The sequence below is a fragment of the Pteronotus mesoamericanus genome, unplaced genomic scaffold, assembly GCF_021234165.1.
Source record: "Pteronotus mesoamericanus isolate MK-2021 breed Mesoamerican mustached bat unplaced genomic scaffold, CSHL_Meso_final contig_20, whole genome shotgun sequence".
NCBI classification, from domain to species: domain Eukaryota; kingdom Metazoa; phylum Chordata; class Mammalia; order Chiroptera; family Mormoopidae; genus Pteronotus; species Pteronotus mesoamericanus.
Genome location: NW_026555085.1, coordinates 60459633 through 60474901, shown reverse-complemented (window position 1 = coordinate 60474901; position 15269 = coordinate 60459633). Strand labels below are relative to the sequence as shown.

General features: G+C 42.6%; 1 protein-coding gene across 1 annotated transcript in view; it reads left to right on the top strand.

Annotated features, from left to right (window-relative positions):
• PREP (prolyl endopeptidase) overlaps positions 1-15269 on the top strand; it is a 106065-nt gene that overhangs the window by 11314 nt on the left and 79482 nt on the right. The window contains exons 3-4 of the mRNA XM_054569774.1: positions 11649-11782; positions 13008-13138. Of these exons, the coding sequence (XP_054425749.1) occupies positions 11649-11782; positions 13008-13138 (265 nt within the window). The remainder of the gene's footprint in view (positions 1-11648; positions 11783-13007; positions 13139-15269) is intronic.

The following is a 15269-nucleotide window of genomic DNA, read 5'->3' as shown; positions in this document are numbered from 1 at the left end:
TAGCACAGGAGGGAGCCAAAGGTAGACTATCAGCTCCATTTGTATATAAGATGACTCATTTTTTTTTTCTTCTGGAGGACTTCTGTGGGGAAAGTGAGAGTAGCAAAAGTTCTATTTTTTTTTTTTTTGTATGGATCATGAGAGAAGAGCTCTAATAGGAATCAGCCAAAAAAAAAATTTGTTTTTGTTCGTGTTCATTCTTTCTTGAAAAGAAAAATTACCATTTGTTTCAGAGAGGATCAAAGGAATACACCACATAGGTCTTCTTTTCTAGGACATTATTTCTTCCCTCTTCTCAGATCCGATTTTGGCTGAGTAGTTAGGGGTAGTCCATTACACCTGCTGATAAGGGGCTAGAGAAGGCAGAGAGGAGAAATCCTTGTCTTGCAGGGTAAGAAGGCTGGAAATGGCACCTTTTTCTTCCCCTGTCCCTACACTGCTTCCTTCCTTGGCAGGAAAGATTTTAAATCTTAGAGGACTTCCGATCACCTCTAGGATATTTAGATAGCCTAGGAGTTCTGTGTAGGTATTTTAATGTCATGAAGGTCAAAAGTTAGGGTGGTCAATACCTGCTTTAAGTTATGCTTCCTGTCTTATGGAATCTGTTTTTTGTTTCTAGCTTTTGTTTTCATTCTTTAAAGCCACCCCTAAAAGTGTGTAGCATGAGGAGTTGGTCTGGTACCAACATGGCCTAGGTCCCCTGCACAGTGCTTTCCCACGTAGAACAGAGACCGTGTGTGCAGGAATTAGCAGGGCGCTAGGTGAGCAGGGATTCGTTTGTGCAGCTGCATTTCTCCCTGAGGCCGCTGTGCCGTCGGGCTGTAGAGCCAGCAGGAGGAAGCTTGCTCCCAGGACTTCCAGTACCGTGAAGTTCTAGTTCAATGTCTCTAAGCCAGAGACAGCAGATCGCGCCTACTGTGGGACTGAGGAATACATTGATTAAAAGTATAAAAGGCTGGTTTGGTTTATGGTATTCTTTGAAGCCTTGAAGACAAATTGTGAGTATCCATTTTGTGGATAGTTCCTTCATCCTGTGAACTCTGCAGGCATTTGTGATGTTACTTCTGTTGCAGGCAGGGTGGATGAAGGAATTAAAGTGTCGGCCAGACGGAACTACAAGTCAATACACACAGATCGTAGCCCTTGGTCCTCCATTTACTTGTTCTGTGAGCATATTGAGCTACCTTACCTGGATTCATTTTCTTCATCTATAAAATGAATATAAGCATATTCAAATCATCTACTTCCAAGGTTTTAGTGACACCCCGCTGAGCAAATGCATATAAAACTTCGTTTCCCACACGCAGCAGGGGTCTGTGCAAACACAGATCGTGCAGCCTGGGCACCGCTGCTGAAATGGGTCGGGATAGAGACCTTCAGGCTCTAGTCCTTCAATTGCTTCATCAGAATATTGAACTTCAAAGACTCTTAATTTTAATCCATGAAACTAAGCAGGGTTTTCCTTTGAAATTCTAGTTTTTGTTGTTGTTGTTATTGTTGTTGTTTAAAGACATTCTGAGCACTGACTTTTTTTTTTATTTAATGCAGCTGACACCTAACTGTTGTTTCATTGTTCTCAGGAATGATGATTAAACTAGACCAAAAGTACCTTAAACCTGTTTGGTATTGTTACTTTTAATTGCTGCCTTCTGAACCCCACTAGCAAAGCTGTGAACGCCCGGTAATGTTTCATGTAAGGATCTGTATAGAGAATTACTGCTGCATCATCCTTTCTCTACTGGAAACACTTTGGACAAATATATTACCACACATTATCTCAGTCCCGAAGACTTCTCAGGCCTTAAATGTCTCAGCACTTCCTATGGAAGTGTTTAGCCTTGTTATAGTTTGTAAACAGACCTCTCATCAATCCATAGTTGAAATATGCATTTAGGGAACAACATTCTTTTGATCTGTGAATGGGATAGCTGTCAAAAGTATGAGGGTGTTCCTGGCACTGGGTCAACTTTTTGTGAGCACTGCTTCCTCTTTTCTTTTTCTATCTCCTTTTCTTGGCCTTCGGCAACAGGGTTTTTGATGCAGGCAGTAGAAACTGATACTGGCCAAGGGAGGCACCAGGGAACTTAGGGCGAGTGTGCGAGGCTGGCTCCTGGGGCGGACTGAGGGGCCAGGCTCGGAGCCGGCAGGAAGCAGGAATTTCTGCTTTTCACCCAGCACTGCAGATGGCCTCAGTGGTCTCCAGTAGTTCAACCCTCTGTCACTTGTTCAAGTGACTGTGTCCTAAGTGAGGGGATTTTGATTGCCAAGCTCCAGACGGCTGCTCATTCCTTGGGTCGGTTCTGCTGGCAATAAGGAAAGTTTGGGGTTCTGTTCAGCAGGACAACGGCTGGAGTTACCATCCCTCTGAGAAGGAGGGACACTGGGGAAGGAGAATGGACGCTGGCCACCCCACATACCACGGGTCCGCTGGTTTCATCCTCTCTTCGTTCTCCGCATGTGCTTGCTCCCTCCCCGCGCCCCCCACCCCCAGTGTCCCGGCATGCCCAGCGTGCCGAGAATGAGGTTAAATGGGAGGGGGCTGGAAGGAAGGGATGCCCTGTCGTAAGCAAGACAGACGTGGCCCATGCTGACATGGAATTAATTACATTCCAGCCTGGGAGGACCAGCGACAGCAGATGGGCAAGCCACTGAGCCTCAGCTGCTGGAGGTCAGTGCGACAGGAGGCTGAGCCTCGTCTCGGCCAGAAGCCGGGTGTCTGGTCGTGTTTGCTCACCATCGGGGAAGCTCCATTTTAGAACAGCAGGCCCTGAATCATTGATTTAATGCTGAAGTGCTGGTGTACATTTAACATTGATATTTTCCCTGTAGGCCATGACTCAGCATTGGTTTCAATCACTTGCAGTTCCTTCTTGAGAAACCAGCTATGGTATCTTTGGGAGGAAGTAACAATTAAAGAAATAAGATAACTCTGACTTGTCCCAGCCTCTTTTTTTCTGTTCGTCCTCCATACTTAGGTATCTAACACCCACCCACCACCCAATTCTTCCATGTCCAGGGGAGAAAGCATCTGTCCTAAAAATCACCCAGGTGCTTGTTGAACATTTCTAAGCTCTACTTCTGGAGCGTCTGATTCCAGTTGGAGCCTTTGTCTCCCAAGCACCTCACCAGGTAATTAAAGATCCAGGAAGCTTGGGAAAACTGCCCTAGAGAATGCTTAGTTAGACACAATTAGGGAAGGATAATAACACCTTTGATTATTATGAGGCCCATTTTCAAGGAGCTGAAGTTTTAGTAGACTCTTCACTGTTGTTTACAGCGTCTTTATAAATTGGGGGGTGGTGTTTATGGCTCTGATTTTTCTCATTGGGGAAACCAAGGCATATGCCATAATAAAGGCACCTAGGACTCTTCTGTATAATGTTGCGTGGCGCTCTGACTCTTTGAATCGGATCTCTGTCTAATTATACCCAAGATTCTTTGGAGTGCCAGTTCTGACTGAGTAAAGTCTCATACTTTTCTCTTTGTCTTTCTCTCTGCTGACATTGTCCTTGTTCAGGCATGCGTTGCTGCCACTGAGCTAGATGGTCAGTAGCTTCCTAAATTGTCTCCCGGCTTCCAAAATTTTCTTTCTACCTGTTTCCCCCAGAAACTTACAAGAACCCTTAGAGATTATGGAACCTGTTCATGGGAAGGCAATAGTGTATTGTCATAGAAAAAGCAGCTTTAAAAATAGAAAGACAGGTTTGAATCTTAGCTTCACAGTTGTACTAGATATGTGGCATTGGTCATGTTGTTTAACCTCGCTAGGTTTCAGTTTTCTGACTTATGATTTGGAAAAAGCTGGATGGCTGTCGTGAAAGTTAAGTGATAGTGTTTTTGAATGATGCAGCACAGTGGGAGACACGAGTAAGTGCTTACTAAAGGTTTGCCATTGCATTTATTATTGAACAGTTCAAATTGCATGGAAATTTTCTGCTTAAAAGTTGAAAGACCTCATCTGTAGAGCTATCTGGGGAAAATTCTTTCATTGCAATTTTGGGCTCTTTTCCCCCACTGACTTCCATGGTTATTGCTCTGTTCAGATCATTTTTCTTTTTGGATCACTTTAGTCATTTGCATTTCCTAGAAAATGGTCTGTATCATTGACATTTTAAAATTAGCACGGGAGTATGTGTAATATTTCTTAATTATAAGAAACTTTACTCTCCCTGTCTGTGGTTATATTCTTTATTGTTTCTAATTTTGAGTTATCTGTAACTTCTCTCCCTTTTTTGGTTAGTTTAGCCAGAACTATGGTAGAATGTGTGTTTTTCTTCTTTTTTTCCAAAAAGCAGCATTTCTGGGACACAGAACTTACACTTTTTTGCTTTTCTAGTTCATTATTTTTTCCTGTTGTTACTTTAAAACTTCTTTTGTTTGAATGTTTAGTTTAATTTTACTGTTTCTCGGGTACTGATAAAACACCTTTAAAACACCTTTCTCAGGCTTCCCCAGTCAGCCCTTGGGCAGACTTTTGTTTGGTTAGCCCTCTCCCAGCCTGCTCAAGTTCAGCCAGCCTCACCTCGCTCAGCAAGCTGCAGGACTCTTGGAAGAGTTGTGTTAGTCAGGACTGCTGGGGAGCGGTGCCTGAACCCCAGCTCACGCTAGCACATACAAAAGAGCTGAGTGGCTCACATGATTGATCACTAGGGTATATGTGCCTTTAGGTGCAGCCTGAGCCGGGAGTGCCGTGATGTTTTTGGATACCTGTCTCTCTTTGTCTCTTAGGTCATCTGCCTTTCTCTGATTATTTTCCAGCAGCCTCTCCTGTGTGGTAGGGAAGACGGGCCTTGCCTCTTTAGGTTTCACACAGTCCTCATAGCCCCAAACCTCAGAAGGTGACATAACTTCTAGCTCCCAGTGTTCATCTCTGTCTCTACAAAGGATTCTGGTTGCTTAGCCTGGATTCAGGACTACTTTATTGACTGTTGCCTATAGATAAAAATTAAGCACTCTGCTTATGAAAATGAACAGGATTTACTTATAGAAAAGGTCTAGAAAGGAGTTAGCATAGCTAGAATACATGCAAACATATTAGTAACATTATCAATGACAGATGGTTGTACAATTTACCAGCAGCCAGAAATGATAAAATCTGATCGAGAGAGAGGGTAAACCCCAAACTTTGTTATGGCATAACTCTTACTTTCTCAACCCACTGTTTGTTTTTTTGTTTTTGTTTTTGTGGGAGGGTGACACTGAGCATCTCACTGGGGCCAGAGGTGCCGTATATCTCACAGTGAGATCACTGTCCTTTGGAACATGGGCCACCCAGGCACCAGCTCCTTGTCCTGAGCGTGTTCCAGGTACACGTCTGGATCCGGCGCTGTGAGACTAGATCAGGTCCGCTGCCCCATGTGTGTGGCAGTTATGGTAACAAGCCTGTAGACCCACCACAAGCTTCATCCTGCATGGATCAGTCCCAGGTCTGGCGGAAGAGTGCGCTGCCGGCCAGCAGAAGTGGTGTTTCCCAGAGGTAGCATAAAAACCCAAATGTCAACTTCGAGTGTTTTCACCGCACCCCATGAACTTTATTTGTTTTTTAAAGATTTTATTTATATTTTATTTTTAGAGCGAGGGGAAGGGAAGGAGAAAGAAAGGGAGACAGACATCGATTCAGTTGCCTCTCACATGCACCCCGGTCAGGGACTGAATCTGTGACCCAGGCCTGTTCCTTGAACAGGAATCAAATCAATGACCTTTCACTTCGCCGGAAGACACCCAGCCAACTGAGCCACACCTGGCAGGGCCCCTCATGAACTCTAATTCTTAGTGGTCTTTTCCTGTTTTTCTAAATATTCTTGTTCTAATTTGGATTCTCTCATCGATACAAGAACTATTCAAAAGAGGGTATGTATGTGTTTAACTTTGTCATGATAGGGCTTTTAGTCAGGCTCAAATATGGGGTGCCAATCACCTCTCTCCTTGCCAGGTTTCACTGAAGAACTGAGCTAGATGGGGTTAGAATTTCAGCTTTGAATGAGCTTTCTGCTAATGACTAGATTTGAGAAGAAGGTTGAATCTCAGGTCAAAAATGCATGTTTCTGCTTCCTTGTGGTTGACAGTAACTTGTCACAGTGAGGGAACTGATGAGCTGATGTGCCCAAATGGGGACAGGCAAGAAGGCAGAAAGGGACCTGGGAGGGCTTCTGGAAGGCTCCACCTGGTCTGCTAAGCATGTGCTGCTGGGAGCTCCTGGGGAGCATCCTGACCTGAGAACAGATGTTCTCAGAGATAAGAAATGAACCTACGGGTGGCGGGGGGGGTGGTTAATGTTAAAAGACAAACCCAATGGATTGGGGATCTCATGGGTTGAATTTGGTATTTCTCCTCTTTGGGAATGTGCCTGGGGTTTGCGAGGCGGGGAAGAGAAAGGCACCTCACTTAGTTGAGGTTAATGGCATTTGTAGTCACAGTGCTTCTTGGGCTTTTAGGGTTCCTTTGTTGTCTGGTATACTGCTAATTTTTGTAAATATTCAGTGAGTGCTGGAAAATAAGGGGCCCTCTTTTCTCTTTTAAGTACAGAGTCCTCACATGGTCTCATAAAGTACATTATTCCATTTTGAGTCTCAGTTTCAAGGCGTGTTTCCTAAAGCAGCTGCATCTGTCAGTAATTTTCTGTTTGGCATGACCTGCCTCCAGGTTTGTTTGTTTGTTTGTTTGTTTTTACATGACTATTTAGCCCTCCTGGCCCTGGGTCCTGCAGCCTCAGGGATGAATGAGCTTTGCCTTCTTTTGACTTCCTTTTTATGGGGTGATGCCTGCCTTTGGAGAGCCTGTTTGCAGATTCTGCTGAACTTCCAGCAGAGGATCCAAGTGTACTTCCCCCTCTGGCCACCAGGGTGCGTGCAGCCCTTCACAGGCGGCTGGCATTGAATGTTATGCCAGGCCATGCTATGACATCAACCCTTTTCTTTCTCCAGAACCCCCTGATAGTTGCTTAAATGAGGTCATCTCACACACACACACCTCCCCCCACACACACACACCCACAAGCATAAACACACACACACACATATTTGTAATTTGCAACAGAAACTCTTCAAAGCCTGTGGATATAGATAGCCCTAAACCTCTAGTTTTCTTCGGTATTGTATTTGGGAAGACTGGCGGTTGATAATACCTGTGCCTGAGTTGGCCTTCTGCCTGGAACTCCCTCCTGCCCATTCTGACTGCCGACAGGACCTCCCCCGCGCACCCTGCACCTTCATTTGTTCTCCTGTAGCACTTATTTTTATCCTCAATTTATCTTTTTAATCCCATGTTATGTAATCATGCTATTTTTGTGTTTATTTGTATGAATGAGTAAGTATGCATCATTTTTATTCATATACATAAGAACTGTACTTGTAAAAGGACTTGAGGTATTTTGTGGATTAAAATACAGTACATGTAAGGACAACTTGTAAAAAATTCTTCCTGAAGACATTTGGGGAAAAGGAATCTCCAGGTCTCAAACTGAGTGACCCTCTGCCTTCTTAAAGTTTGATGTGTACAATACAGTATCATTAACTCTAGGCACAATTTTGTACAGCAGTTCTCTGGAATTTATTCCTCTTGTGTAACTGAAATTTACCTGCACTTTGAAGCTTTCTAATAGTCAAGGCAAAATGATATATGAACAGGATTTCTTTGTTTTGAGCAGCTTTTCTAAGGAAAATATGTTCAGGTTCACCGATAGCTATAAAATGTAAACTGCTGGTCCTCGTCAGAGGCTTTGCTGCAGGTGTCGTAATGGGCCTTTGGCTTTCAGTTATTTTAATAACATTGCAGAGTGTGACTTTGGATGCTGAGATACCTGAGGAAGAAAAGTTTTAATTCCTCCTCGTTTTTCCCTTTATCCTTACACCTTTCCTCCCTTTCTTCCAAGTTTGTCCTAATTTTCAACCAAGAAACAGACTAGTAAATCCATAAATGAGCAACAAGATATTTTCCTGGTTAAAATATCAGAAATTTTATTGGCATTCTATAGGAACCCTAAATTTCACAAAGCTCCTTTATAGAAAACTTCCCACCACCTTCATGAAAAGGGTTTGCTCAATTATAAAGATGTATACCTGTAATATGAAAGAACTTCAGACGTTAAGGAATTTGAACACTCATTTTGCGTCTAGGTATTTGACTTGAAAGGGCGAAGTCTTTAAGTACTGCTCTATTTAAAGAAATTGACTAACATTTGTGGGTGGGAGGTGACAAAATTGGGTGCAGTAATCCTAGAATTATTTAATTATTTGGTGACATTATTATGCCTGGCATTATGGTTTTATGAACATTCTACACATAAAGCGTCCATGTGTCTCCATTAGCCTGAGATGGATTCTCTTGCAGCAGTTGAGATTATACCGTGAGACATCTAAAGGAAGCAAAGCAGATAGAAATGTGATCAGAGAACACAATTCCACCTTTCCAAGGAAAACAAACAAGCAATCTATGACACCTGGACTCTCCATGGTCCTCCTAGAGCCAGGACATCTTATAGCCAGGATAAGGCCTAGATGCAGCCTCCTACATACACAAATCAGAAGGATGGAGAAATGAAGCCTGCAGGGTGCCCTCCTCAGAGGACGCCCCCTTGGGAGGGGAGGAAGGTGCCCTCCTCAGAGGACGTCCCCTTGGGAGGGGAGGAAGGTGCCCTCCTCAGAGGACGCCCCCTTGGGAGGGGAGGAAGGTGCCCTCCTCAGAGGACGCCCCCTTGGGAGGGGAGGAAGGTGCCCTCCTCAGAGGACGTCCCCTTGGGAGGGGAGGAAGGTGCCCTCCTCAGAGGACGTCCCCTTGGGAGGGGAGGAAGGTGCCCTCCTCAGAGGACGCCCCCTTTGAAGGCAGTCAGAACGACCAGGAGGGAGTTTTGGGCAGAAGACCAGCTCAGACACAGGCATCAACATCCAGTCTTCACAAATATAATACCAATGAAAACTAGAGGCAGGGCTCTCTATAGCCTACAGCCTTTGAGGGGCCAGCCAGGACCTCAGCGTTCTGGCCTCTCAGGGTAGGAGCCCTACGTGGCTAGAATGTCCTGCTGAGGTCTTTCTGGGGAATAGCCATCAAACCCACGTGTTCACGTGCATTATGCCCATTTTCTCCATCCCTCTCTGTTTTAATGGCCATTCCCCCCTCCTTTTAGAGACCACCCATTCCATGTAGCCTCTTCTCTCCCTGGACTGCTGCCCCAGCCTTCTAACTGACCTCCCTGTTTTTCACCTTTGCTCCCCTAAAGTTTATTCTTCACCCAAAGCAAACCAGATGGTATAACTACGTATCTCCTTAACTAATCATTGCTTGCTTGCACTTAGAACGAAGATTCAAACTTCGTAACTGCAGGGCAGGGGCTGCATGCTTTGGCTCCTGCCTGCGTAAGTAAGTATCCTCCTTCCCAGTGCTAACCAGGATCTGCAGTGAATCACTGGTTTTTAAATTTCCAAACCATGTGGGTGGGTATTTTTGTGAAATGTAACAAAGACAGCTCAGCAAGGTCATGTGGCTATGGCACTCCCTCTCAGTTTCTGCTCATCTCATCCTGGGCTGGTAGGAAGCCTTTCAGGACCAGCATGGGTTGTGGGTGCTGCTTTGAGGAGCAGCATCTCTCCACAATGATCCTGAATGTGTCCTTAGGACAAGCCACTCTCTGTAACCCCCTGGCTTGCGTTTTGTCTCCCCCAGTAGAATGCTAGCTCCACAATGACAGGGAGCTTGTCTTGGACTTGCCGTCCCTCCATCCACAATGCTGGAACCAGCACTGAAGCACACCAGGTTCTTGCTAAATCCTTGGGGATGCTCCAGCACCTTGAGGCGCCTGTCCTGCTCAGCCAAAGCAGGAGGAAATCATAGGAGGTCCAGGCTCCCTGCCTTCTCCCCGAGTGGATCTGCTTCCTCTCCACAACCAGTATTGGACATGGAGTCTGCCTCAGTCACTGTTAAAATGACTAGAATACAGTAATTCTGGCTTCAGAGCTATTGCCAACTCACTGCATGACCTTGACCAGTGACTGCAATACTGCATATGTCTGTTTCTATGTCTGTTTCTATGTCTGTCGAGTAAGCATGGCATTTCCTTCCCCCCATGAAATCAGGTAATGCCCTTGCACACACTTGGTGACTTCCAAAATGCTATGCCTGAGTGGCTTTGCAACTATGTGTCAATGTTGTTACTAAAAATCAAAGCCAATTTCTAACTTTCTAACTGCTTAGTTATGAATAGGATATGCTTGGCTACAACTGATCTGTTGTAAAAAACTACCCTTCCCTGCCTTTGTGGCCCGGTCTTCTGCCTTCCTGCAGGCCACCTCTTGCTCTTCGTAGAAACCATTTATTGTAGATATTCAATAATATCTGCATAGCCACCCATTTTCCAATTTTTAAAAATATTCTTTAGCTTCAAATTTTAGGGGAGTTCTGTGAAGATGACAAGGTGGTAGCTCTTAGAAAGATAGTAAGTCAAAATCAAAATTGATAACATAGCGCCAAGGTGTGTCTAACTTTATTTCTTTAACTCTGATGTTGTTTGGGATCACCGGCCACCGACTAAGCAGCCCAGAACCTTGGTGTAGTGTGTGTGTAGACTGCTGACCATGTGTGAGCTGAGCAGTAGCGTGGTGTGTGTGTGTGTGTGTGTGTGTGTGAAGAGCATAGATTCACAGGAGCCAGCTGTGCCATTTCCTAGCTACATGATGTTGGGCACCTTTTTAACTACTCTGAGACCTGGTTTCCTTGTCTACAAAGTTGGCCTAATTAAAGAACCTTCGATTATGAGTTCCAAGTGAGTTAATACTTGCCTGGTACATAGTTTGTGCTGTGTAAATATTAGTTATTATTATTTATTGAGAGAAAATACGCTTTCACAGATACATTTTGAAGTCTTTTTTTCTCCAGTTTTATTGAGATAGAATTGGCTTGCAGAACTGTATAAGTTTAAAGTGTACAGCATAATGATTTGGCTTATGTATATATTGTGAAAAGATTACCATATTAAGGTTAGTTAACATCTATCATCTGATACAGAAGCAAAGAAAAAATAAACCTTTTATGGTGAGAACTCAGGGTTTACTCTCATAGGAACTTCCATACATGTCACACAGCAGCGTTAACTCTAGTTGTCATGTGGGACATCACACCCTTCATACTCCGTCATACTTATTTATTTTATAACTCAAAGTGGGTACCTTTTATCACCTTTATCCTGTTCCCCTGCCACCCTCCACCACTACCTCCCCTAACCTCAAGCCTGATCTCTTTTTCTATGAGTGGTTTTCTTGTTTTGTTTTGTTTTTTATTTTAGATCCCATATAGAAGTGAGATCTTTCTCTGCTGACTTATTTCCCTTAGCATAATGCAGTCAAGGTCTGCCTGTGTTGTCACAAATGGCAGAATTTCCGCCTTTTTGTGGCTGAATATATTCCACTGTATATACGAATATGTCACGTTTTCTTCATCTATCAGTGGACACTTAGGTCATTTCCATTTCTTGGCTATTATAACTAATGCTGCCATGAACATGAGGGTGCAGATATCTCTTCAACATAGTGTTTTTGTTTTCTTTGGATATATTTACAGAAGTGGAATTGCTGGGTTTCTCTAGTACATGTTAAAGTATAACATTTTTCATGGAAAATTTTACATCTGACTTGCTTTGATCGTTTAAATTTTTTCTGCAGGCTTTTGTGGAGGCCCAGAACAAGATTACTGTGCCATTTCTGGAGCAGTGTCCCATCAGAGGTTTATTCAAAGAGAGAATGACCGAACTGTACGACTATCCCAAGTATAGTTGCCACTTTAAGAAAGGAAAACGGTATGTGAGGTTGCTTTCATTTAATTTTATTTTGCTTTTCTAATTGAATGCTTTCTTAAATTTTAAAACAAATCCTAAACATCAGTTTATCAAGTTAATTCATTATAAAATCTATTCATTTCTGTGCTTAAATATAAGAATAATACCTTTGTCTAGTGTCCAAATTCTTAAAATAAGGGTTAAGAAATTTAGTAGATGTCAACTATGATTAAAAATGAATTTTAAGAAAATGAACGTAATCACTTTTTTCAGTGATTACTGAACGTGATCACTTTTTTCAGGAGGAAAAAGAAGAAATTTAGTAGAGATATGTCCTAGGAAGAAATCTAGAGTGTAAGAAATTTTTATTTCCTATGGTTAGTAATTGGTGGGATGGAATGATTCATAGACAACAATGGAGACTTGTTTGCCTCTAAAACAGCTTATCTTTGGGGTAATACTACCTGAAAATATTTTATTAGATGCATTTCTTTTATTTAAAAATGACAGTTGTCCATTAAGTAGAACCTAATAATTCACCTCTCTTGTTCCTCTCCTTTTGACACTCACTGAAACATTTTCTCATGTTGGTTTTTTAACCCTTGTTAGAAATACCATCAAAAGTTTACTGTAGAATTTCTTAGATGCCCCCCTCTCCCCACCAAGTATCAGCAAAGTACAGTCTGCATGCCACACCCTGCCACCACTTGTTTTTATAAATTAAGTTTAAATGGCACACAGCCGTATCAACTCGTTTATGTGTTCCCAGGGCTGCTTTTGTACAACTGCAGAGTTTGTAGCAGCAACGGAGACCAGTGGCCCACAAAGCCTGAAAGTTTGCCAACCCCTACCTAGCAGCCTGGCTAGGGAACAGAAACAGCATTTTAAAAATCTGCTTGCTTCTCAATTGAAAAGAAATAATTACTGCTTTATTTGAATATTAGTATTAATTTTAGCAAATAAGTCTTTGTCTCTATTTGGCTGAAATGCAGAATTTGAACACATAAAGCAATTCAGATAACAAACTAAGTAAAGGGAGATGGTAGGACCTTCCACACTAGTTCCCCTGTCCCTGGCACAGCCGGTTTGCACTTGTGTCTTTGTGTGTGTGTATGTGTATGTGTGCGTGCGTGCGTGCGTGCATATGTGCGCGCGTGCGCTTTTCTTCTTTTTGCTTACATTCATTTGGTTTTTCTCCAGTGACAGAAAACTCCATAGCTAAATAAAGACTGTCTCTGTCCCCCAGGTATTTCTATTTTTACAATTCAGGTTTGCAGAATCAACGAGTATTATATGTACAGGATTCCTTAGAGGATGAAGCCAGAGTGTTCCTCGACCCCAACGTCCTCTCTGATGACGGCACGGTGGCGCTTCGAGGTGTGTGGTCCCCAGCCAAGCCCCGGGGTTCCGGGGCCCTCACACAAAGTTCTCCCTGTGTCAGTGCCTCACCTCTCAAATACCAGACAGGACATGGACCATCTTGCAGAACAGATGCACACACAATATCAGGAAGGCTAATTTTTGCTCAGTATACTTAGAATACATTAGTCACCTGTTCTTCTGAGGACAGGAAGCAGAGCTGGAGCATGCTGCTCACTGGACCCAAGTTCGCTTCTACGGCTCCTGGGGTCCTGAAGCATTATCATCACTTCCTGTACTATCCCTGAGCACTGTCTAATTGGAAAAAAGAATTAACCCTTGTCTATAAGAATTTTAAACTATACAAAAAATGTTTCAATGTTAAAAATAGGAAGGAATGTTTGTGAGGTTTAGTTCCTTGCAGGGGACTGATAAGAGTTTTAAATTTTAAATACATGTCAGTATGTTAGAATTGAATGTAGAAAAATACAATCTTGTAAAAATTGGACATGGTACACTGCCCGCTGAAGATGCAAGTTTAAAAGCTGAATAAGTACAGTTAGCCTGTAGTCGCTTTGTGGCCCCTAAGATAACCTCCTCCACAGGCTTGAACCCAGATGGCCCCAGGCTTGCTTCACCGCACTAGTCCTGGGTCAGGGGGTCTGCTCTTCTGTGCTTCAATAATTGTGTGCTCTGAGAACCACATCTTGGTAGCATTATAGATGCTTTTAGTTCAGTTGGCTCATCTTCTGTAGCATCTTTTGTCGTATTAAAAAAAAAACCACACAGGTGTAGGTTCAGTCCTACAGAATTGAGCATTTGGAACACTGAATTCCTATAATCAGTTAGGTGGGAATTAAGTAGATCTGTGTAAAGACCCTTTTACAAAGACATTCATTTAGTTAGTAATTCCCTTTCCCCCATCTCCCCAGATAGGCTATGCATGTAAATGATGACTCTTTACCAACTAGTTTTGAAAGTAAGATGCAGGTCAGTTTATAAGAGCTTATAATTCTTATAACTGTTCCATGAATTTGAGCTTGGAGCTAAATGAACTTAATACACTGGTTCCGTGTAATAATGTACCTTGTATAAGAATTCATTTAGTTCGAACAAAGGTCTTGCAACTCATCCAGAAAGGCTTCATTATAACAGGGTCTCACCTCTTGCTCTGATAATTCGTTCTAGTATTTTTTCAGTGGAATTTTCACCATGTACAGGCTCTGATGGGTGAAAAGGAAAATTAGACCTGGGACCTGGCTTTAGTCTTAGGTAATGGTGTTGTAGGGAAGTAACAGTAGGGTCAACATTCAGATTCTTTTGAGAGTATATATTGTACATTTTTTAAAAAATATATTTTAAATCGCAGTGTTTTATTTAAATTTTTCCTGAAAAATGTCTAATTATATATAAATAATTTAAACACTACAATGTTATATAGAGAGGAAAGTGAATAATTTCTCCCAGTCATCTTTTAGATGCTTTTCTGCCATTATGTACATAGGAGCCTGGATATTTTTATAGAGATTATAAGTGATTAATACGTAGGCTTTCTGAAATTTTAAACATATTTCCCATTGATAGAAGTTTCACGTAAAATAGTAGGAAACCTCCAAAAATATCTGGGTTTCTTAGGATAATTTTCAACCCCTTAGTACAGTTCAGCAAACATCACACATGAGGAAACCCCTGGTGCCAGTGTCTGGTGCCAAACGCTATATGCGTTGTACTTCATAATCATAAAAGCTACTGTAAACACGTAAATTTTTGTCAGGACACCTTCCGTAGTGATGACTATGTTCTCCGACAGCACTAAAGAATTGCACATGGCAGCGTAGTCCAGAGATGGTGATGCATTTCTCTTCTGTGGTTCCTTTGGAATGTGCGCTGCTGTGTGAGGTCTGCCTTGCAGACCCTCAGGCCTTATCTGCCTGGGCTTGTGGTGGTCAGAAGGTATGGCCTGAGGGCCAGCAATGCTCAGAAAATGATGTTGTGAAGAGTGAGCTCAGATAGTTTGGAATCCATTCCAAAAATTACCTAATGACTCCACTTTTGTTCTGTTACATGATGTGTCATAATTCAGTCATTACTCTAAAAGCAGTCTCCTTATGCCTTCCCCCTCATTCTTTTTAGAATATAAATAAAATAT